Source organism: Macaca thibetana, chromosome 16 (assembly GCF_024542745.1).
Source record: "Macaca thibetana thibetana isolate TM-01 chromosome 16, ASM2454274v1, whole genome shotgun sequence".
Lineage (NCBI taxonomy): Eukaryota > Metazoa > Chordata > Mammalia > Primates > Cercopithecidae > Macaca > Macaca thibetana.
Genome location: NC_065593.1, coordinates 16,838,874 through 16,860,974, shown reverse-complemented (window position 1 = coordinate 16,860,974; position 22,101 = coordinate 16,838,874). Strand labels below are relative to the sequence as shown.

The 22,101-nt window shown below is 56.4% G+C and overlaps 3 protein-coding genes across 3 annotated transcripts in view; 2 read left to right on the top strand and 1 right to left on the bottom strand.

Annotated features, from left to right (window-relative positions):
* The window catches only part of SPNS3 (SPNS lysolipid transporter 3, sphingosine-1-phosphate (putative)), a 58,051-nt gene extending 49,937 nt beyond the window's left edge, over window positions 1-8,114 (top strand). Inside the window, 3 exon segments of the mRNA XM_050765336.1 lie at window positions 6,148-6,246; window positions 6,332-6,503; window positions 7,716-8,114. Of these exon segments, the coding sequence (XP_050621293.1) occupies window positions 6,148-6,246; window positions 6,332-6,503; window positions 7,716-7,804 (360 nt within the window). The 3' untranslated portion in view covers window positions 7,805-8,114.
* On the bottom strand, window positions 6,590-19,441 carry LOC126939779 (uncharacterized). Its single transcript, XM_050765504.1, has 3 exons — window positions 19,033-19,441; window positions 18,382-18,709; window positions 6,590-7,750 (listed from the first exon to the last, which is right to left on the bottom strand). The coding sequence occupies exons 2-3, from the start codon at window positions 18,397-18,399 to the stop codon at window positions 7,124-7,126; spliced, it is 645 nt and encodes a 214-aa protein (XP_050621461.1). The 5' UTR covers window positions 18,400-18,709; window positions 19,033-19,441; the 3' UTR covers window positions 6,590-7,123.
* Window positions 19,442-19,721: 280 nt separating this feature from the next.
* Window positions 19,722-22,101, top strand: part of SPNS2 (SPNS lysolipid transporter 2, sphingosine-1-phosphate) — a 43,048-nt gene continuing 40,668 nt past the window's right edge. The window contains exon 1 of the mRNA XM_050765335.1: window positions 19,722-20,295. Coding sequence (XP_050621292.1) covers window positions 19,926-20,295 — 370 coding nt within the window. The 5' untranslated portion in view covers window positions 19,722-19,925. The remainder of the gene's footprint in view (window positions 20,296-22,101) is intronic.

Here is a 22,101-nt window from a genome sequence, read left to right as displayed (position 1 = left end):
GGAAAGGGGAAGGCATTGGCAGATGTTTTATTCATGGGATTGTCAGCTTTTAGGCTCAGGGAAACATCCCCCCAGCATAGCTGGTTCTCTCTGAGGTGGTCCAGACGGAGCCGCACCTGCCCCCGCAGCTTCCCTGACCTGCCCCCCACGGCGCAGCTCCCTCTTCCACATGACAGCCCCGCAGATATGTGAAGGCTGCACCGTGTCCCCCAGCGTCTGCCTTTGTAAGAATGATTAACCTGGCAGAGCCAGGCTCTTTGTGGGGTTAAAGAGGAGAGTGTGTGCTGGGGAGGGCGGGTGGGGGAAGGGGTGAAGGAGAGTTAGGGACTGGCCAGCCGCACAGTTTTACCCATCTGGGGAGCTGCCCAGGGAGCTGGCTGGACAGGAGCCAGCCCACCTCAGGGCTCCCCATGTTCCTTCCTTGGCTTAGAGGCCTCCAGCCCCAACGCTTTGCAAGGTCCACCGCCCCAGAGCCTCCCGCCCCCTTCCCTTCCTTCCCACCCTCCTGGAGCCCTGCGGCCAAAGATGCCTTTCGGCCTTTGGGGGTCAGAGCTGAGCAATCCTTGTAGCCCCTGTAGTTCAGCTCCTCCATGTTGCTGCTTCCTCCCTGTGAAGGCCGGTGGAGGGGGAGCCCTTCTGTGCAGTGGAGGGGCAGATGCCAGCTTGGAGCAGGGTGAGGAGGGTGAGGAAGGGGAAGCAGGACACCGAGGGTAGACAATTCCCTTGGGGAGCTGAGTTGGCAGGAGCAAAGGGCATGGTAGCTGAAGTTGGCAGAAGATCCCGGGAAGCTGGCATTGCTTTTCTGCTTTTCAAGACAGGAGGCCAGAACAGCCTCCAGGGAGCCGGGAGGGGCAAGCAGGAGGAAAGAGGGGGCCCTGTTCGAGGGTGAGCTGAGGGTGGGATCCAGCGCTGGGGGAGGAGGTAGCCTCCCAGCAGAGCAGGGGCAGGAAGTGTGTGGGGACAGGGCCTGTGGCAGGAAGTAGAGGAAGGTCCCCTTTGCCGGCCGGCACTTGCTCCTGAGACAGGAGATCGGCTTCTCTTTCGGCAGGGGCCCAGGGAAGGAGGAAGCCTTAGGGTGTATGTGAACAGGGGCCACAGAACAAGGGAGCAGGGAGCGAAGGGCAGGGCACAGTCATGTGAACGGCTTTCAGTAGCCAAGAAAGCCACAGAGGGCTGATAGGAAAATGAGTGGAAACTGCAGGTGTCTGGGAGGTTGGAGCCTGTGGGGGGGTCAGAGAGCAGAGGGCAGCAGAGCCCAGGCTCAAGGACTCTGCAGCAGCCCATCTGCTTCCGCTTCTAGCCCAGCTCCTCACTAGCTGTGTGGCCCTGGCCAAGTGACTGAACCTCTCTGGGTCTTGGTTTGCTCACCTGTCCAATAGGTAGAGCGGTGGCAACCACCAATGACACCCCAGGCTATAAGGATAGAATGAATTCACTCCTGCGTCCTATAGATTCCTGAGTGGGTGTGTGGGCCCCACTGACTTCCAGATCATCCATTCCTCGGGACACTCCTCTCTCTTTTTTTTGCATTTGAGACAGAGTCTCTCACTGTCGCCAGGCTGGAGTGCAGTGGCGTGATCTCGGCTCACTGCAACCTCTGCTTGCTGGGTTCAAGCTATTCTCCTGCCTCAGCCTCCCAAGTAGTTGGGACTGCAGGTGTGCACCACCATGCCCAGCTAATTTTTGTATTTTAGTAGAGACAGGGTTCACCATGTTGGCCAGGATGGTCTTGATCTCTTGACCTCGTGATCCGCCCCCCTCAGGCTCCCAATGTGCTGGGATTACAGGTGTGAGCCGCTGCGCCTGGCAGGGATACTGCTCTCTTCGATGCAATCTCCACAATGGGGAGAATCCAGGTTCTCTCTGGAGAAGGGACCTCAGGGGCTCTCTGGTCCAGTGGCTTGAAGACATCACTGTACATGAGAGTCAGGTTTGAGGGAGCTTGTTACAAACCCCGATTCCAGGCCCTGTGTCCTCCAAGTCCATGCTGGGGTCCAGGGACCAGTGTTTCTGATGAACTTCCCAAGTGATCCTGCCATCGCATTCCGTAGAGCACATTTTGAGGACGCTGGTCTCGCATCGCAAGCTTGCCAGTCCATAAATGCTTTGCCAAATTCCAGCCATCCCCTTGTTCACATACACCTCCCGGGAGTTCATTCCGCACGCCTCAGGCAGCGCCTGCCTCTCGGGGGGCTTTCTTTCTTTTTTTTTTTTTTTTTTTTTTTTTTTGAGACGGAGTCTCGCTCTGTCGCCCAGGCTGGAGTGCAATGGCCAGATCTCAGCTCACTGCAAGCTCCGCCTCCCGGGTTCACGCCATTCTCCTGCCTCAGCCTCCCGAGTAGCTGGGACTACAGGCGCCCGCCACCACGCCCGGCTAATTTTTTGTATTTTTAGTAGAGACGGGGTTTCACCGTGTTAGCCAGGATGGTCTCGATCTCCTGACCTTGTGATCCGCCCGTCTCGGCCTCCCAAAGTGCTGGGATTACAGGCTTGAGCCACCGTGCCCAGCCTCGGGGGGCTTTCTGTTGATGAAAATGATTCGGCTCAGTCACAGCCAAGACCCACCTCTGCCAGCCTCGCCTTGGCCCCGCTGGGCCGCAGAGGGCCCTGCTCCCTGGAGACTGAGATTATGTCCCCTGAACCTGCATCTCCTCAGGCAGAGCTCCCTGCCTCCCCACACCTAGTCATGGGGGCTCCTCCCAGCCCTGCTGTCTGTCGCGGCCCCACTCAGGATGGCCCAGAGCCAGCTCGCCCCAAGCCCTCTCCAGGCAGGGGACGGTGTAAGCCAAGGTGTGGAGGGAGGATCCTGGGAACACGATCTCTGGATCCCAAACAGTGTGGGGGCTAGAGAAGGAGGGGGCTCAGTTCCTCTTTCTCAGGCCTGTACTCTGGGGTCCTGCAATCCAGCCACAGGCTCATCTCCCACCCCTCAGCAGACGTCCCCACATTTCCCCGGAGAGTTGTCACCTCTGGGTTCTCCCCCTGCCCCAGGTTTCAACGCTTCCCTGCTCAGCCTCTGCCCCCCAGGTAGCTGTCAGCTCACTGGCCTGTCTCACCCTCCCAGGGGTGTTTGGGGGCGAGGCCTGGGTGGGGGTGCAGGAGGCAGGCTGCCGGGGGAGTCTGCACCTGGTGGCTGCTGCTCTGACTTTCTGCAAGCCCTTGGTTGGCCCCGGTTTAGCCCTGGGCTATAAAGGGAACAGCCCTTCTAAGAAGGGAGAGCCACAAACAGAGGTGTTTTTGTCTCAGAATAGAGTGAGCCTGGATTTTTGGGAACCCAAAGCCTCTTATTTCTGAAATTACCCCCTGGGCTCTCCAGCTTCTGTGGGGCCCAGTCTCGGCTGCTGGCTGCATGGAGACAACGCGGACTTGGAACAGGCTGGGGGAGACCCACCTCCCTCGTCACTGGCAGCAGCGACAGAGCTGGGCCCAGTAGGTTGGGGTTCCTGGGAGAGGAGGAAACGGCCACCCTACCTGGACCTTACTGTGGGGGTCCCAGCAGCCCCAGCCTCCATGTGGACCTTTTTGGACATTCAGGTTCCTCCCTCCGGGAAGCCTCAACTGCCTTCCTGGAGCCACCAGTGAGTAATTACATAATTATAGGGTGAGAAGGAAGTCCTTGGGGAAGGTGCAAAGCTGTTGGTCAGTTCCTTCTCAGGCCTGTTGGCAGATCCCGGTGATGGCAAGAGGCCCGGTTTCTCTCGCCACCTGCGCAGGGTGGCTCAGTGCCAGTGACCCTGGGACCAGACAGTCACCACAGTGACTCCCGCCCTCTGCCCTGCCCACCACAAAACCCCCTGCATCTGCCCCCTGGGGTTCTGGAATGCAGAGATCCTGTCCCTGGGATCCTCCGTCCACACCTTTGCTTACACTGTCCCCTGCCTGGAATGCCTTTCCCCGTCTCTTTGCCAATTACTCTGCCATCCGTTTACAGGGCTAGCAATGAACTTGTCCTCCTCATCTTTCTCTTGGATTTCTGAATACTCTATTACAAATGCACAAATATTGCTGGAAACACCGGCTCCTCCTTGCCCATCACAGCAGAGTGGTCAAAAGGCCAGGTCCTGGAGGGAGAAGGCCTGGGATCCTATCTCAGTCCTGTTATTTCAGGCTGGGTGACCTTGGGCAAGTCACTTGCCCTCCCTGTGGAGGTTTTTCTCATCTGTACAATGCAGGTGGTCATCGTATCTCCCTCATGGGTTGTTCAAGTTGATGTATAAAATGCATACAGCAAGCATTCAATAAATGTTGGCAGTTATTATTTTATTATTATTTTTTTGAGACAGGATCTTGCTCTGTCACTCAGTCTGGAATGCAGTGGTGCCACCTCGGCTCACTACAACCTCCACCTCCCAGGTTCGAGTGATTCTCCTGCCTCAGCCTCCCGAGTAGCTGGGATTACAGGTGCACACCACCACGCCCGGCTAATTTTTGTATTTTTAGTAGAGACGGGGTTTCACCATGTTGGCCAGGATGGTCTCGAACTCCTGACCTCAATTGATCCACCTGCCTTGGCCTCCCAAAGTGCTGGGATGATAGGCTTGAGCCCCTGTGCCCAGCTAATATTGATGATTACTAACTCATGGCCTCAGATCATGGACACCTAGGTCTTGGGGATAAGGCTACAGGGTGGTAAGCTCCCCTGTGGCTGTCCAGCTGGGTTCATGTGACCATGGTCTCAGCTTGAATCCCCTCCCCCTCCCTCCTTCCACTCCCTGCTGTAGGCCTGGGTTCTGGCAGAGTTTCTCCTGGGCATAGTCTCCCAGATGGATCTACTTGACTTATTTTGTTGGCAGACTTTCAGCTAGTCGCCTCTGTGCCTGGTACCTCGCTGCACCCAGGGACCCCAAGAGAAATCAAAGGCCTTTGTTGCCCACACACCATAGGGAATACGGGGAGGTGGACAGAGAAAGGGCCCCTCCCAGTTCTGGGTGACATGAGTTCAGTTAGGGGTGTGCATAGGAGTTGCGGGAGCTCAGGGCAGGTACCTGAACTCTGAGAGGGCTTCACAGAGGAGGTGACCCAAATGCAAGTCCTAAATGACAAATAGAGATGCTCCAGCTGGACCAGAGGGTGGAAGGCATGCCAGGCAGAAGACGCAGCCGAGTTCAAGTGGCTGGAGCATTCCATCTCAGAGCATTATTTTGGTTTGATGTCCACACGAAGCCTCCAGGTAGCAGACGAATAATGATAATGAGTGACACTCTCAAGATCGGTACTATTATTATCCCCATTTGGGGATGGAGAGACAGAGGGAAGCAGCTTGCTCAAAGTCACACAGCTAGCCAGTGGGGATCGGATCGGAACCTGAGACTCTGACTCCAGAGTTCATCTTTTTTTTTTTGAGACGGGGTTTTGCTCTTGTTGCCCAGATTGGATTGCAATGGTGCGATCTTGGCTCACTGCAACCTCTGCCTCCTGGCTTCCAGCAATTCTCCTGCCTCAGCCTCCTGAGTAGCTGGGATTACAGGCATGTGCCACCACGCCCGGCTAGTTTTTGTATTTTTAGTAGAGACGGGGTATCGCCATATTGCCCAGGCTGGTCTTGACCTCCTGATCTCAGGTGATCCACCCACCTTGGCCTCCCAAAGTGCTGGGATTACAGAAGTGAGCCACCGTGCCCGGCCCAGTGTTCATCTTCTTAACGTTCTCAGCCTCGTCCGTCGAGTTGTGCGGGCTTCTCCAGCAAGGCTGCTTTGGTCTCTGCCCCAGGGGCCCTGTGGCTCCTGAGAGGACTGAGCCCTCCGTACCACCCCTGCCCAATTGCCCGCACATGCAGACACCTGGCATGCACCTGCTCTTCTCCCCGCCCGCCTGCACTGCTGTGTCCTGGGCCCCTGAGCTGGGATACCCCACCCCCTTTCACTGTGGTCACAGTCATGCCTGGTTCCTTCCCATTTCAAGAGCAAACTCTCAAGAGGGGTGGCCCTGATCGGGGGACTTGGCACCCCCATCCTCGGGCACTGGAGAAGCTTCAGATGGGCCTGATGTTCTGGGGTGGGACTTTAGACCTTGGGGGTTGCCGACTCCCTCCCATCCCACTCACCTGAATGGCCTGTCACTCCTCCAGGCAGGTCCTTGGCAGGTGGGGAACAGGAGGCAAGGGTGCCCTCACTTGGGGTGCCCCCCTGCTGTGCCTATGTTTTTCAGTCTGTGGTGGTGCCCAGGTGCCGGGGGACAGCAGAGGCACTTCAGATCACAGTGGGCCACATCCTGGGAGACGCTGGCAGCCCCTATCTCACAGGACTTGTAAGACGTGTCTGCGTGTGTGGGGTGGGGAGGGTCTGGGGGCCAGCCTGGTGGGCCTGGCAGACCCACGCCTTCTCCTCCACAGATCTCTAGTGTCCTGCGGACCAGGCGCCCTGACTCCTACCTGCAGCGCTTCCTCAGCCTGCAGCAGAGCTTCCTGTGCTGCACCTTCGTCATTGCCCTGGGGGGCGGCTGCTTCCTGCTGACTGCGTTGTACCTGGAGAGAGACGAGGCCCGGGCCTGGCAGCCTGGCACAGGTACCCTACCCCTTGCACCAGGCCCGGCTCAGGGCTGGACACGCTAGGGGCAGACAGCACTGGCCACCCCCCGAACCCCTGGCCAGTTTGTTTGTTTACTCATTCAGAAATGCTTAGTACACCCCTGCTATGTACCAGGGAAGGTTGCAGAGGCTGGGGAGGGAAAGAATGAGGCCCCTGTAGAAACTGACACTGTAGTTGGTGAAGACAGACCAGAAACAGAAAAAGTAAAGATATAGCATGTTCACGGCGACGAGTGCTATGGAGAGATATAAAGCAGGAAAGGAAGGAGACAGGGGCCGGGCACAGTGGCTCACACCTATAATCCCAGTACTTTGGGAGGCCGAGGTGGGCGGATCACAAGGTCAGGAGTTCAAGACCAGCCTGGGCAACATGGTGAAGCCCTGTCTCTACTAAAAGTACAAAAATTAGCCAGGTGTGGTGGCACACAGCTGTAGACCCAGCTACTCAGGAGGCTGAGGCAGGAGAATCGCTTGAACCCGGGAGGTGGAGGTTATAGTGAGCTGAGATCTCGCCATCTCGCCACTGCACTCCAGCCTGGACAACAAAGTGAGACTGTCTCAAAAAAAAAAAAAAAAAGGGGGACAGGTGGGTGCAGGTTACAAGGATCCCCATTGCGCAGGTGACATTAGAGCAAAGATCTGGAGGAAGCGAGGGAGTGAGCCGTCCAGCGACCGGGGGGGAAGACACTCCTGGCAGTGGGGACAGCCAGTGCAAAGGCCCTGCCATGGGAATTTATGCACCTGATGTGTTTGAGGATCAGCCAGGAGGCCAGTGCGGCTGCGGCAGGAGCAAGAGGGACAGTGGTAGGGGTGAGGGATACAGGGCCAGAGCAGGGGGTCCTTGTAAAGACTGTGGCTTTCGCTCGGAGTGAGGTGGGAGCTGCCGTGGGGCTTCCAGGAGAGGAGCACTGAGGTGGTCTGATTGATGTCAAAGCGTCGCCTTGGCTGCCGTGTTGAGAACAGACTGGTCAGCGATGAAGCTGAGAGGCATAGCCGACAGCCGACTCCCCTTCCAGGGGACAGTGGTGCTAAGACCACGCCAGTGGCATTGAAGGTGATGACGAGGGGTTGGATCTGGAAGGTATTTTGCACTGGGGACAGAGAGGATTTCCTGACAGCCCGTTCCCAGGCCTGGTCCCAAAGCACCTTCTGCATCCTTTGGGCAGGCTGAGCATCTTTCCTCCTGCAGGGACCCCAGACAGCAAGGATGTGGACAGCAACGACCTGGAGAGACAAGGCCTGCTTTCGGGCGCTGCTGCCTCCACAGAGGAGCCCTGAGGTCCCTGCCTGCACTCGCCCTGCCTGCCAGCCTCCCGTTGGGCCCCACAGTAGCTGTGCCTCGATTCCTCTTTGGCTGTCCTCGGGGACTCTGGCTGAGGCGCGTCTGCCACTTTTGCATTCCCGGCTGGAGAGCTGGCAGGACCCTGTGGCTGGGCTACGAATGGAGCTGTCAGCACTCTGCGTGGGAAGCCTGGGCCTGTTCCTGTGCCCCACTCAAGGCTGCCCCAGCCTGGGTTCCTCAGCCTGGCTGCTGCTGGGCGCTGAATAAAGCGAGGCCAGTACAAAGCCTATGGCTTTCGGGCCTGTAGACAGCCCTGTTATTTATAGCCTCTTGTGCCTCTGCTGGAGGGGAAGGGGGAGAGGACGGATGGGCAGTCCAGGCCAAGGATGCAGGGCTGCCCTAAAGTAGGGAAGCTGAGGGGGTGGCTCAGCATGGGTCTCTAGGGGTCCTCAGCCTGGACTTCCCACTCTGACCCAGCTTCTCCATTCTGCAAAGTCATGGGCACTGGGCACCCTCTGCGTGATTCCACTCTGTTTTGTTTTTTGTTTTGTTTTGTTTTGTTTTGTTTTTGAGATGGAGTTTCACTCTTGTCCAGGCTGGAGAGCAATGGCACAATCTCGGATCATTGCAACCTCCGCCTCCTGGGTTTAAGCGATTCTTCTGCCTCAGCCTACCAAGTAGCTGGGATTACAGGCGTGCGCCACCATGCCCAGCTAATTTTTGTATTTTTAGTAGAGATGGGGTTTCACCATGTTGGCCAGGCTGGTCTTGACCTCCTGACCTCAGGTGATCTGCCCACCTCGGCCTCCCAAAGTGCTGGGATTATAGGCATGAGCCACCGTGCCCGGCCCACTCCACCCTTTGAACAAAATGTGGGGGCTGAATCTTGCTCTTGGAGATGAGTTTCCACTTGGGCGCTGGTGTGGGGATGTGGCTCCAAGTTCCAGGGAACCACACAGAGGAGCACCCACGCCTACACAGACGTGGGCGCAGCTGCTCCAGAACCCTGCTGAGGACTTGAGTGGCCGTGCAGGGATCCTCCTGGCCTGCCCGGTTCTGTACCCCCAGCCTTCCCGGGGCCCACGCTCTGACCCCAGCACAGCCTGTGGGGAGGGCTGGCTCTGCGGGGCCCACGCTTGCCACTGGGTTCAGAGCAGCTGGGCTCAGCGGGCCCTGTGGGAGATCGACAGCTTCCAGGCGGGCAGCAGTGGGAAGGCTTGTTCTCATGTTCTTTCCGCCTCCCCTGGTGCCCAGCCAGGCATCACTTGCTCACTCACTGATGGCCACCTTCGCTGTGCCAGGCTGTGCCTGTCTCCCAGCAACTGCGGGCAGAGCAGCGACTGAGACTCCTGCACAGCCCCTGATGCTTGCTTGCTCTGTCCCTGCCTTCTGTGGGGTGCCCCCCAGCCCTCCCTGTTGGCTGCAACAGGCCCCAGGAGCAGGGCTCTCCAGCTCAGCCCCCACCTACACCACAGCCAGCCCTCCCTGCAGGCTAGCCAGGCCCTTGACCATGACTCAATGCTTGGAGCTCATGCAACAGGCGGCCGTTGAAGTTACAAGGTAAAAGATCTGTGAGAATATTTTGTTTTCCTGAGAAGGAGGCAGCAACTGGGCGGGAGCCAGGATGCCACGGTCCCTGTCGACACTCACTGGCTGTGTGACCTAGGTGGCTCCCGGACTCCCTGAGGGCCGCTGACTCCCTGGCTGTGTCTGGGAGGTGTGCTGACGTGGCTTTCTAACCTGGGCATGTGATTCGCACAGGCTGGGTCTAGACCCACAGAGGCCCAGCTCCAGGGTCTGAACCTTCCTCCCAACAGCCCCAGGGAGGGCCCCTGTGAGGCGAGGCTCCCAGAAAATGAGTGACGGCTGCCCAAGGGTCAGAACACTCGGCTGGGCACGGCAACTCACGCCTGTAATCCCAACACTTTGGGAGGCAGAGGCTGGTGTATTGCTTGAGGTCAGGAGTTCAAGACCAGCCTGGGCAACATGGTGAAACCCCATCTCTGCCAAAAAATACAAAAACTTAGCTGGGCGTGGTGGCCCGCATCTGTGGTCCCAGCTCTGGGAGGCTGAGGTGGGAGGATCGCTTGATCCCGGGGGTGGGGCATGGAGTTTGTCGTGAAGGGAGATGGTACCACTGCACTCCAGCCTGGGTGACACAGTGAGACTTTGTCTTAAAAAAAAAACAAAAACAAGCAAACAAAAAACACCAGCCGCCACCTCCCCACCCAGAGTCCAGTACAGGAAGAGCAGGAACCTCGTTCGTGCCCACTCTACAAACATGCATTGGTATCAGTGAGTGCCCATAGGGGTGTCCAGCAATGAATCAGACTCCAACCCTGCCCTTGGACCTCACAGCCCACAGCGGGACAGGCAAGTGCAGCACACCTATGGGCAGAGTAAGGGCTTCCGTGCCCCAGAAGCCTTCAAGGATGTGGCTTTGCAGGTGGTAATGAGGTGGGGGGGAAGGGAATTCTAGGGGCAGGGGATGGACCCACAAAGAGGGGGAGGGCGGGGGCAGAAGATATGCAATGAGTTATGGAGGGGTGCGGTGTGGCCAGAGAGGAGGGTGCGTGTGTCATTGAGCGGGGAGAGGAAGCGAGAGGCTGTCTGGGATCAGAGGGGTTTCAGATGCAGGTCGAGGAGCTGGGGCTTTAATCCTATAATCCAGGGTAGTTTCTTATGACTCAAGTGCATTCTGATATTTGGGTTGCTGGGCAGGGCAAGGCGGTGCTCTCCAAGGCTGAGCCACACGAGATGCCCAGCTGGGAGTTCATAGGAAGCTATTGTCTAAAGTGGCTTGGGGCAGAGTGGGAGCTCTGCGGCTGGTGGACGCAGCGAGTGACGGAGACCAGTATCTCCTCTGCAGCCAACCCAGACTCCCACCTCCTGCCTCTTTGGGGCCAGTCCTGGTGGGTCGAGGTTACGATAACAGCCTGGGGGAACCCAGTCACTCAGGCTAGAGTGGAGTCTGGTAAACGAACACATCTTCCTTGCCTAAAAGGGCCCTTGTTGGGTAATCTCAGCCACTAATACTCTGGACTTGTTTGTTGGGAATGTCAACAGGAGGAAAAATGCTGCTCAGCAGGATGAGTCCTTAAGCCTGACCTGGCTCTCTTTATGTGTTAATTGCTCTTTCCAGACATACCCTGCATTCCAGCTGCCAGGTAGTATCCACGCATGGAGGTGTGTCTGTGTGCGTGTGCCTATGCCTGTGTGAGCATCACCATGTTTGTGTGTGGCCACGTGGGGGTATGCTAGCTACCGGAACCAATACCAATAGGTATTAGTAAAGCTTTTTTTTTTTTTTTTTGAGATGGAGTTTTGCTCTTGTTGCCCAGGCTGGAGTACAATGGTGTGATCTCAGCTCACTGAAACCTTGGCCTCACAGGTTCAAGAGATTCTCCTGCCTCAGCCTCCCGAGTAGCTGGGATTACAGGACCACTCCACCACACCCAGCTTTTTTTTTTTTTGAGACAGAATTTCACTCTTGTTGCCCAGGCTGGAGTGCGATGGTGCAATCTCAGCTCACTGCCACCTCCGCCTCCCAGGTTCAAGCGATTATCCTTCCTCGGCCTTCCAAGTAGCTGGGATTACAGGCATCCACCAGGCCCAGCTAATTTTGTATTTTTAATTGAGATGTGGTTTCTCCATTGGTCAGGCTGGTCTCGAACTCCCAACCTCAGGTAATCCACCTGCCTTGGCCTCCCAAACTGCTGGGATTACAAGCATGAGCCACTGTGCCCAGCCTTAATTTTTCATATTTTTAGTAGAGACAGGGTTTTGCCACGTTGACCAGGATGGTCTCGAACTCTTGAGCTCAGGCAATCCACCTGCCTCAGCCTCCCAAAGTACTAGAATTACAGGTGTGAGCCACCATGCCTGGCCTAAAAGCTCTTTTTCCACGTCGTTCTGAAGGTTGAGGGGGTTGAACCTGTGTATCTGGATTCCCATACCCTAACCCTGGCTTGTTCCTCTGCCACCCCAAATATCGGTCTGTCTGTTTCATTCCCTGAAGTGTTTGACTTTCCTTTGTGCCTTGGTGGGCTTGGGAAGTTGTTTAATCTAATGCAGCCTCTACAGACAAAGCTGGCAGCAGGCAGCCGGAGTTTCCGGGAGTCATGATTTATCTCAACACAGAGAGGTGTGTGACTGCGTGTACTCCTGTGGACCATATCAGTTTGGGTTGTGGGGTTGTATGCAACAGAAACAGACCGACGACCTTTACCAGGCAAAGGATGCATTGAAAGCACATCAGGAACTCAAAGACTTGATGAGAAGGTTGGAGATTCAGGAGCCAGGGTTCCTGGGCCATATTATTTTGGGGTCTGTGCCAGAACTCCAGATATTTTATCCCTATTCTTTTGCCACCCTCCTCAAGATTTAAAGCCTTGGGCAAGAGATTCCAGTTGGGTTAGCTTGGATTCTATGCCCATGCCTTGATGTATAACCCCATTAAGATCAGCAGACCAGGGTGCTGTTAGGAAGAGGAAGGAAGTCTCAGCACCAAAACAAAATGAAACAGGAATTAAAACAAGATGACTGGCTGGGCACGGTGGCTCACGCCTGTAATCCCAGCACTTTGGGAGGCCGAGGCGGGCGGATCACCTGAGGTCAGGAGTTCAAGACCAGCCTAGCCAACATGGAGAAACCCCGTCTCTACTAAAAATACAAAAATTAGCCGGGCTTGGTGGTGTGTGCCTATAATCCCAGCTACTTGGGAGGCTGAAGCAGGAGAATCGCTTGAACCCGGGAGGCAGACGTTGTAGTGAGCCAAGATCGTGCCATTGCGCTCCCGCCTGGGCAACAAGAGTGAAACTCTGTCTTAAAAAGAAAAAAAAAAAGAAAGAAAACAAGACGACCGAAAACGAAAACAAAGATAGCATCCACTACAATATCTTGGGCAGGCCAGTGGCATCTCTGAGACACAGCGTCTCCATGGGATGGGGAAGAGGCTGGACTCAATGCCCTTCAGTGAAGTCTTTTTTTTTTTTGTTTGTTTTTTGGTTTTTGTTTTTTGTTTTTTTTATTTTTTTTTGAAACGGAGTCTCGCTCTGTCGCCCAGGCCGGAGTGCAGTGGCCAGATCTCAGCTCACTGCAAGCTCCGCCTCCCGGGTTCACGCCATTCTCCTGCCTCAGCCTCCCAAGTAGCTGGGACTACAGGCGCCCGCCACCTCGCCTGGCTAGTTTTTTGTACTTTTCAGTAGAGACGGGGTTTCACCGTATTAACCAGGATGGTCTCGATCTCCTGACCTCGTGATTCGCCCGTCTCGGCCTCCCAAAGTGCTGGGATTACAGGCTTGAGCCACCGCGCCCGGCCTCAGTGAAGTCTTTATTTCTGATAGTCTGAATCCATGATGAAAGGAGACTGAAGCTTCTATAATGTAGAAAGTGTTAAAAATGTTCAAATGGCAGAACAGGAACTTCTGTGTTAGTGGGGACTCAGAACCATCTGTTCTGAGCAGGAGAGAGAGAGACGAAGTGTTCTGAGCAAAGGCAGGCTCGGGCTGGGGGAGGGAACGGGGGCCCCAACCAGTCCCCAGCTTGGCAACAGCAAGAGCAGAGAGGAGGTGCCTTCTCCCCACCGTGGGTGGTGACCTGCCGGGAAGGCTAATCAAAGGGTGGAGGCAAATAGCAGGTGGAAGCTAATGGAGGGTGGAGTCAATCAGGAAGAAAATGCCTTTTCCAGAGGGACCAGGAGAGGAATCTCGTTTCTGCGTCATTCAGAGCAACAGACACATGATGCAAATCAATGTACATTTCCTGGGCACCTGCTAAACATCATTTACTCAATCAACAAACATTCTTTGAGCACCTCCTCTGTACTGGCTCGTGGAGATGAATCAGAAAGGGTATGGGCCCTCGAGGCTTACGGTCTGTTGGTGAAGGGCGGGGAACAGATTCTTTCTCAGACAAAAATCAGCACAGCGTTGGTGTGATGGAAGGATATACAGGTTGCTCAATAGCCCAGAGGAGAAAATGATTGTTCAGGTGGGCCAGGGAAGGCTTCCTGGAGGAAGCTGTTTCTGTGCTGGGTTCCTGAAGGACAAGTGGGGAGAGAGAGTGAATAGGTGGCACAGGCAGAGCCTGCCTCAGTCAGGGTCGGGGGGTCAGGGGTGGCACGTGGATGCTCTCCGTGGTCCTGAATCATCATTGTGCTAGTGGGACAAGGGCTTTTTTGTTGACGGGAGGACAGGGGCTATAGAAAAGTGCCCCAATGCTTGCCCCTCCCCCAGGCTCCCGGAAGTATGAGTTCAGGAAGCTCCATGTTCAGTGTAATTCTGAGAGATGGGTCGTAGGATCTGAGGCTGGAGATGGTCATGGGTTGTGAAACGTTGTGAAGGCTCTTAGAGATCATTAAGAAACGTAGACATTACTTTTTTCTTTTTCTTTTTTTGAGATGGACAGAGTCTCACTCTGTCACCCAGGCTGGAGTGCAGTGGCGCGATCTCGGCTCACTACAAGCTCCGCCTCCTGGGTTCACGCCATTCTCCCGCCTCAGCCTCCTGAGTAGGTGGGACTACAGGGGCCCGCCACCACGCCTGGCTAATTTTGTTTTTGTATTTTTAGTAGAGACGGGGTTTCACCGTGTTAGCGAGGTGAAACTCCTGACCTTGTGATCCGCCCACCTGGACCTCCCAAAGTGCTGGGATTACAGGCGTGAGCCACCGCGTCTGGCCAGGAACGCAGACATTTTTAACCCTATAGCCAGTGAAGAGCCTTAGAAAGGTTTCACTCAAGGTAGTGATGAGGTCCTTTGTGGGATTCAGAAAGTGACCGGCAAGCAATATGGAGAAACGACTGGAAGGCCGGCCGGGCGCAGTGGCTCAAGCCTGTAATCCCAGCACTTTGGGAGGCCAAGGTGCATGGATCACTTGAGGCCAGGAGTTCAAGACCAACCTGGCCAACATGATGAAGCCCCGTCTCTACCAAAAAAAAAGAAAAAAATTAGCCAGGCATGGTGGTACGCACCTGTAATCCCAGCTACTCAGGAGGCTGAGACAGGAAAATTGCTTGAGCCCAGGAGGTGGAGGTTGCAGTAAGCCGAGACTGTGCCATTGCACTCCAGCCTGGGGGACAGAGCAAGACTGTCTCAAAAAACAAACAAACAAAACAAAACAAACAAACAAAAAACTGGAGGGGGATGTGGGAACAGGTGATGTTGAGCTTTACAAGGGTCCAGGTGAGACACAGAGATGCCTGAGCTAAGCCAGTAGGCAATGTGGACATGGGGAGATGTTCAAGAGAGGAAATTGAAAGCCCTTAGATGTGGGTGTTGAGGAGAAGGAGACCCACGTGGCCCCCAGGCTTCCTGCTTGGCGACAGCATGGATGATGGTGCTTTTTGACAAATGATAAGTGATACCAGAGTGGGAGCAGGTTGGGGGAAGGATGACAAGTTCATTTCCAAATGTGCTGAGTCTAAGGTACGTGTGGGATGTCTGGTGGGAGGTGTGTGTAGGAGACCATATATGGATCTCGTGTTTGGAGATGAGGCCCTGTCTAGAGACGGAGGTTGGGGTGTCATAGTCACATGGATGATCACTGAAAGTTGAGGCCATGGCTGCTCACGGTGGCTCATGCCTCTAATCCCAGCATTTTGGTAGGCTGAGGTGGGAGGATCACTTGAGCCCGAGTTTGAGACCAGCCTGGTCAACATAGTGAGACCCTTTCCCTAAAAAAAAAAAAATGCTGGGTGTGGTGGTGCACGCTTATAGTCCCAGCCTTTCAGGAGGCTGAGGTGTGGACCCTCAGGAAAGGAAGACTCTTCTATATATATATATATATATTTTTTTTTTTTTAATTATTATTTTTTCTCCCTGAGACAGAGTCTTGCTCTGTCGCCCAGGCTGGAATATGAAAGTCTCTGTTTCTCTGTCTTTGCTCCTCTCTGTCTTGGCTCTCTGTGTGTTTCTTTTTGTTGTTGTTGTTTTGAGACAGAGTCTCACTCTGTCACTCAGGCTGGAGTGCAGTGGTGTGATCTTGGCTCACTACAACCTCTGCCTCCTGGGTTCAAGCCATTCTCCTCCCAAGTAGCTGGGATTACAGGCGCACACCACCACACCCAGCTAATTTTGTATTTTTATTAAAGATGGGGTTTCTCCATGTTGGCCAGGCTGATCTTGAATTCCTGACCTCAAGTGATCTGCCCACCTTGGCCTCCCAAAGTGCTGGGATTACAGGCACGAGCCACTGCGCCCAGCATCAGGAAGCCCCTTCTTGAGCCCAAGAGTTCAAAGTTACCATGAGCTATGGTTGCACACTGCATTCCAGCCTGGGTGAGACACAGACCCTGCCTCTTTTTTTTTTTTTTTGAGACGGAGTCTCGCTCTGTCACCCAGGCTGGAGTGCAGTGGCCGGATCTCGGCTCACTGCAAGCTCCGCCTCCCAGGTTTACACCATTCTCGCGCCTCAGCCTCCCGAGTAGCTGGGACTACAGGCACCCGCCACGTCAGCTGGCTAGTTTTTTTGTATTTTTCAGTAGAGACAGGGTTTCACCGTGTTAGCCAGGATGGTCTCGATCTCCTGACCTTGTGATCCACCCATCTTGGCCTCCCAAAGTGCTGGGATTACAGGCGTGAGCCACCGCGCCCGGCCCAGACCCTGCCTCTTAAAAATTTTTTCAAAAAAAGTAAAGTTCAGGCCTAGGTGAGAGGCTGCCAAGGCAGAAGCTGCCAAGGGGGAAGGGAAGCAACAGAGGCCTGGGCCCTGGAGACACTCCCATGTGGGAGGATGGGCAGAGGGCAGATGGGCTGAGCTCCCAATTACCAGCCAGGGAGGAGCAAGTGCATTCTAGGCCAGTATTTCTCCGAGTGTCCTGCAGACATTCTGTGGTCACATACACCTGGGAACGTGGCATCCTACATCTCCCTCTGGGAGATTCAGAGTGTCCATTCTCATAGTAAAGGCTCTGAAAAGTCTCTGAGTAAGGAAACCTACTTTTCTGTGTTTATCCCACTACTTCCCAAATATACATGCTCTTTGAATAATGGCCATTAATGTCCTGTGCCCCATTTTTTTCTTTTTGTGTGTGTGTGTGTTTTCTTTTTCTTTCCTTCCCCCGCCCCCCACCCCACTTTTTTTTTTTTTTTTTTTTTTTTTTTTTTTTTTTTTTTTTGAGACAGAGTCTCACTCTGTCACCCAGGCTGGAATGCAGCGGCATGATCTCGGCTCACTGCAACCTCCGCCTCCCAAGTTCAAGCAATTCTCCTGCCTCAGCTTCCTAAGTAGCTGGGATTACAGGCACGCACCACCATGCCCGGCTAATTTTTGTATTTTTAGTAGAGACAGGGTTTCACCATGTTGGTCAGGCTGGTTTCGGACTCCTGACCTCAGGTGATCCACCCACCTCGGCCTCCCAAAGTGCTGGATTATAGGCATGAGCCACCGCACCCGGCCCCCATTTGTTTTTGAAGCTGTGATCTAGACCTAATGAATGAATATCAGAAGGTCCTTTAGCCACGGAGTTCAGCCTCCTGTTATACTGACGAGGAAGCAGAATCCCGCCCAGGCGGAAGGCAGCGTGCGGGGCAGTGGAGGAAGTGCTGGATTAGACGGCAGACACAGCTGGGTTTAGTCCAGGCGCTGTCATTTACTAGGTGTTCAACCTTGGGCAAATGACTTCTTTTCCCTGGGCCTCAGTTTCTTCACTGGCGAGACGGAGGAAAGAACCCTACCAGTCCTGTCTGATGGCCCAGGATAGTGCCAGAGCGTCTCAGAAGGCTGCAGGGATTTGTCCCGGGCTGCACGACCAGAAAGGGCTTCTTGTCCTCCCTGTCCCTCTGCCCTTGGTGGCCCCTTATCCCACACAAGGACCTATTCTAGAGACTGCCTTTGAGTTGGATCCCCAGCGAAACACAGTGGGAATGGCTGGCTGGCTTGGTGGCAGCCCAGAGGTCCCCCAGGTTTGAAAGGCTCGTGCCACCCTCTTCCCCTGTTCTGGGACCATCCCAGTGGTGAAAAGGGAAGGCAGTCGAAAGAGAATGCTCCCCTTTCTGTCAAGGCCGAAAGTGTGCCCCTGGACAGGACTTGCCACAGTCCTGTCCAGGGGCACACCAAAACGATGAGTTTTGAGGCATGGGAAGGGGACCCTGGGGTTTGGTCTAGAGCCGTGGTTGTGCCTCCTTCACCACTAGACACAGTTCCACAGCTGGGCAGCCTCCCACAGCTGGACTCTGTCCACCTGCTAGCACCATCACACACTTATGAGGATCATTGCTGGGACTGGGTTCTAGCCCCATGGAGCTCCTAGCTCTGTCCTTGCTTGTTAATCACCCGTCATGCCAGGCCACCATGGGGAACTCCCCCCATCCGCCTTTGCAGGCCTGAGCTCAGCAAGCTGGAAAGAGGCAGCAGGCAACTTTCAGAATGAAATCTGTTTTCCTAACCCTCCCGTCACAGTCATTCATACCCAGCACGCTGAAGCATATTTTTAGTCACTTTGCAGAATTTAAAATACACCTCGAAGGCGCCAAGAAACACCAGCTTGGGGATTAACTCTGCTCACAAGAGACAGTGGAGGGGGGCGGGGGGTGCCTCGTGCTGCGTCACCCGTTGGCTATGCCATGACTCACTGTGGCCGACAGCTTCATCAGATGCACCTGCCTGCGGACGTGGGGTCCAGAAAAGCCTGTGGTGAGGACTGAGCTCCAGCCCTCGGGGATAATGCCAGAGCCCAGGGCAGCTCCAGCCCTGCCACAGACTCACTGCCTGTTCATAATGGGTCACATCCGTGCCCTGGGACTTGTCTGTGAAACACAGGGAATAATTAACTGGTTTCCGAGGGTCTGTCCAGTTCTAACATTCTGTCCTCTGCACTTTGTACAGGATTTTAATTTCAATTAAAGCCCCAGACAGGTGAATGGGGGAGGGAAAGGGGAGATCATCACAGAGACACAGCACCTGAGGAGGGGAGAAACCGTGATGAGATGTCAGGAACGCAGAAGCTCCCCAGCCACTCTCTGTAGGAGGCAGACCCCTGCACCGTCCCACCAAGGGGAAGTGACCACCCATGGATTCCAGACTGAATCCCATCCTGCCATCTGCCCCCAGATACAGAAACGGAGACCCAGAGAATGGGTGTCATGTTCAGGGTCATGCCACACACCAGGGCACAGCTGAGCTGGGACCCGCCTCCTGTCTGCCACTGCGGGCTTTGTACCCTTGCTAGCATGTACCCGCCTCCTGTCTGCCACTGCGGGCTTTGTACCCTTGCTAGCATGTACCTGGAAGTCTGAAGCTTGGAGATGTGGTCACTCAGGAGAGAAGGGCCCTTCTGAATATCCTGTTTCTGTTGGGCGCCAATCAGAGCCCTGGTTCTCCCTGCCAGGGGCTGCCGGCCACTCTGTGGGGCAAGGGTAGGGTCCTGGTGCCTACACAGGAATGGGTCGGGAGTAGATTGGGGGCTGGATCTGGTTTGCCCTGGGGAGATGGGCGACACAGCCCACCATGACTGGTGGAGGTCTAGGTTCTGGGCCCTCCCTGAACTGTTTAAATCGGGGCATGTGAGCATCGGAGGAGCCACCGGCTCTTCAACCGGCGCCCCTGACTTTAGTTATTTGAGACTCCCTCCAGTTCGCCCAAATACGCTAGGCTCAAGCCCTCGGCCCGGCTCCCAGAGCCTCCCCCGGCAGTCCATGCCCGAGGCAGGGGTTGGGTGAAGGGTACTGAGTAGGTGCTGGGAGCCCCGTCACTAGCACCCTGCTCCCAGCTCCGTAGCCGGAGCAAACCTTCTTCCGCTCCCCGCGGGCGTTCACGGCCGGGCGGCCCCGGCGTGACTGCGCCCCCGTTAGCGGGAGGGGCTCTGCCGCTCGGGCCCCTCGCCCCCGGGCGCCCATCCCCGGGGCAGCACGTGCGGGGCGGGGCTGTGGCCCGAGCCCGGAGCTGATTGGGCGCGGGCCCGGTGGGCGGGGCCGGGCCGCAGCTGTCAGAGCCGCGGCGGCGACGGCGGCGCATCGAGCTGAGCGGTGGCGGCGCCGCAGCCGGGGTCGGAGCGCAGGAGCCGACGGGGCCCGACCGGGATGGTGCAGCGGCGGCTCCGCGGCGCACACACGCGCTGAGCGGGCCCAAGCTGGGCCCCGCGCCCCCCGCGCCTCCCGCCGCCCCGATCCCGGCCGGCATGATGTGCCTGGAATGCGCCTCGGCGGCGGCGGGCGGCGCGGAGGAGGAGGAGGCGGACGCGGAGCGGCGGCGCCGGCGCCGGGGGGCGCAGCGAGGGGCTGGCGGTAGCGGTTGCTGCGGGGCGCGGGGCGCGGGCGGCGCTGGAGTCTCGGCCGCGGACGATGAGGTGCAGACGCTGTCGGGCAGCGTAAGGCGGGCCCCGACCGGACCCCCCGGCACCCCTGGCACCCCCGGCTGCGCAGCTACTGCAAAGGGCCCCGGCGCGCAGCAGCCCAAACCGGCCAGCTTGGGCCGCGGGCGGGGGGCAGCTGCCGCTATCCTCAGCTTGGGCAACGTGCTCAACTACCTGGACAGGTACACCGTGGCAGGTGAGCGGGGGCCCCACCCAGCCCGAGGACCAGGACCCCACCCCATCCCACCACCCGCCTCGAGGGAGGTACCCCAGAGAGCTTTTGGTCCCAGGCCTACTATCTCCAGGACCTACGTGAGGTCCCTACGGACCCTCTGCTCAGGCACAACTGGGCAAGGGATGCCTCCGTGCTCCACGGGTACAATCCAGCTCCCCGCTCATACACACCTAGGGCCAAGGGTTAGGTGGGTCCCCACCCCTGGAGCAGCCCGCGCGTCCTCGCCAGCCCTTGACGGCTCATCCGTTGTCCTCTTCTCCAAGAGTCTCCTCTGCGTCTCTCTGCCTCCTTGTCTGTGCGCCCCCTCCGACCCCAGCTGCAGGTTCCCGGGCCTCCTTCCCTTCCCCCAGCCCAGGCGGTCTGTCCGTCCATGGCCCGTCAGTTCCTTCCTTTCTCCGCCGCCTCCACCCCCCTGCGTGCGTGCGGCGAGTGCGCGCGCCCCTTGCGGGTGTGGGCTAGGGAGACCGGGTGTGTGTGCGCGTGGCGGCGCGGTTGTGTGTGTGAGCGCGTGGCTGACAAAGGCTCCGGGCTGCGGGGAGCGGAGGGAGGGGCGGGGCGGGTCCGCGGCGCCTGGGGACCCAGGCTGCGGTTTGCAGCTGGCCCTGTACAGAGGCCTGAAGACGCCTCCCCCCGCCCTGTGGTGCTTGGGGTGTAGGGTAGGGCGCAGGCCTCTGAAGCTAGAGACGTGGAGCCTCAACCTCAGGGAGCATCTCTGGGAATCAGCCTTGGGGACGGGATTGGGATCGATAGAACAACTGGGTTCTAGCCCCGGATTTGCTCCTAATGTGCTTGGTGTGTGACCTTGGGCCAGTCTCAGCGTGTGTTTAGGTCTGTTTGCTCGTTTGTGAGTTGATTGATCATTGGGCCTTTGGGGGACGCACGTGGTTCTGGAATTTCCTTCTGCTGGCTCCCCTCCCCAGCTCTTAGGGGTGGCTCTAGGGGTAAGAATTTGCCCTAGACTGAGCTACTACTGGTTGGGAATGGTGGCGCCTTGAGAGGGAAGGACTTTGGCCAGACTGGCATAGGTAGGGGCTCCCTGCAGGAGGAGAGCAGTACTGTGTGCCCGGCATGCTGGCCCAGAAACTGCCTAACTATAGCTTAGTAAAATCTGGAGCTACCAAACACATCACACACAACAGAGAGAGAGAGAGGAGAGAGAGAAGAGAGAGGGAAGGATTTATTTTGGACAGACTCTAAAGAGAACTTTGCGGCAGTTGAGAGAAGAGAGCCCGGGCATAAACCACACACCACCTGGTGCCTTTCTCCGGGCCTCAGTCTCCCCCTCTGTTGAATGGAGTTTTGTGTCAAATGGAAGGGAAGAATTCTGATAGGAGGGCAGAGGCTTCCCCCTCCCCCCATTCCTGCTTTCAAACCCCCTTGGCTCTCTGTCATTCCACTGGAGGAAGTTGGAAGTGGGTACCAGTGGCATCCGTTTCTGGGTCGAGCAGTCCCAAAGAGATACTTACTTTGGTCTAGCGAGCAGGAATATTGAGCACCTCCCAAGAACGCCAACGGTTGTGGTGCATACACCATGCCGCCAGGGACCTGGGAGCGTAAGTGCCACCCTTTGGGGGAGAAATCAGAGAATAGCTGGGACTTGTAGTCAGTTCAAAATTCCGTACATAGATGGGGGGGACCAAGGTCCCTGTACAGCCCCCGTCCAAGATGGCCAGGAAAGCGACTGGTAAAGATGGTGTTAGATCTAACAGTGAGGCTCTGCCTGGGAGGAGGTCTTCCCACCCTTTCGCAGCTGAAGAATGAATGGTA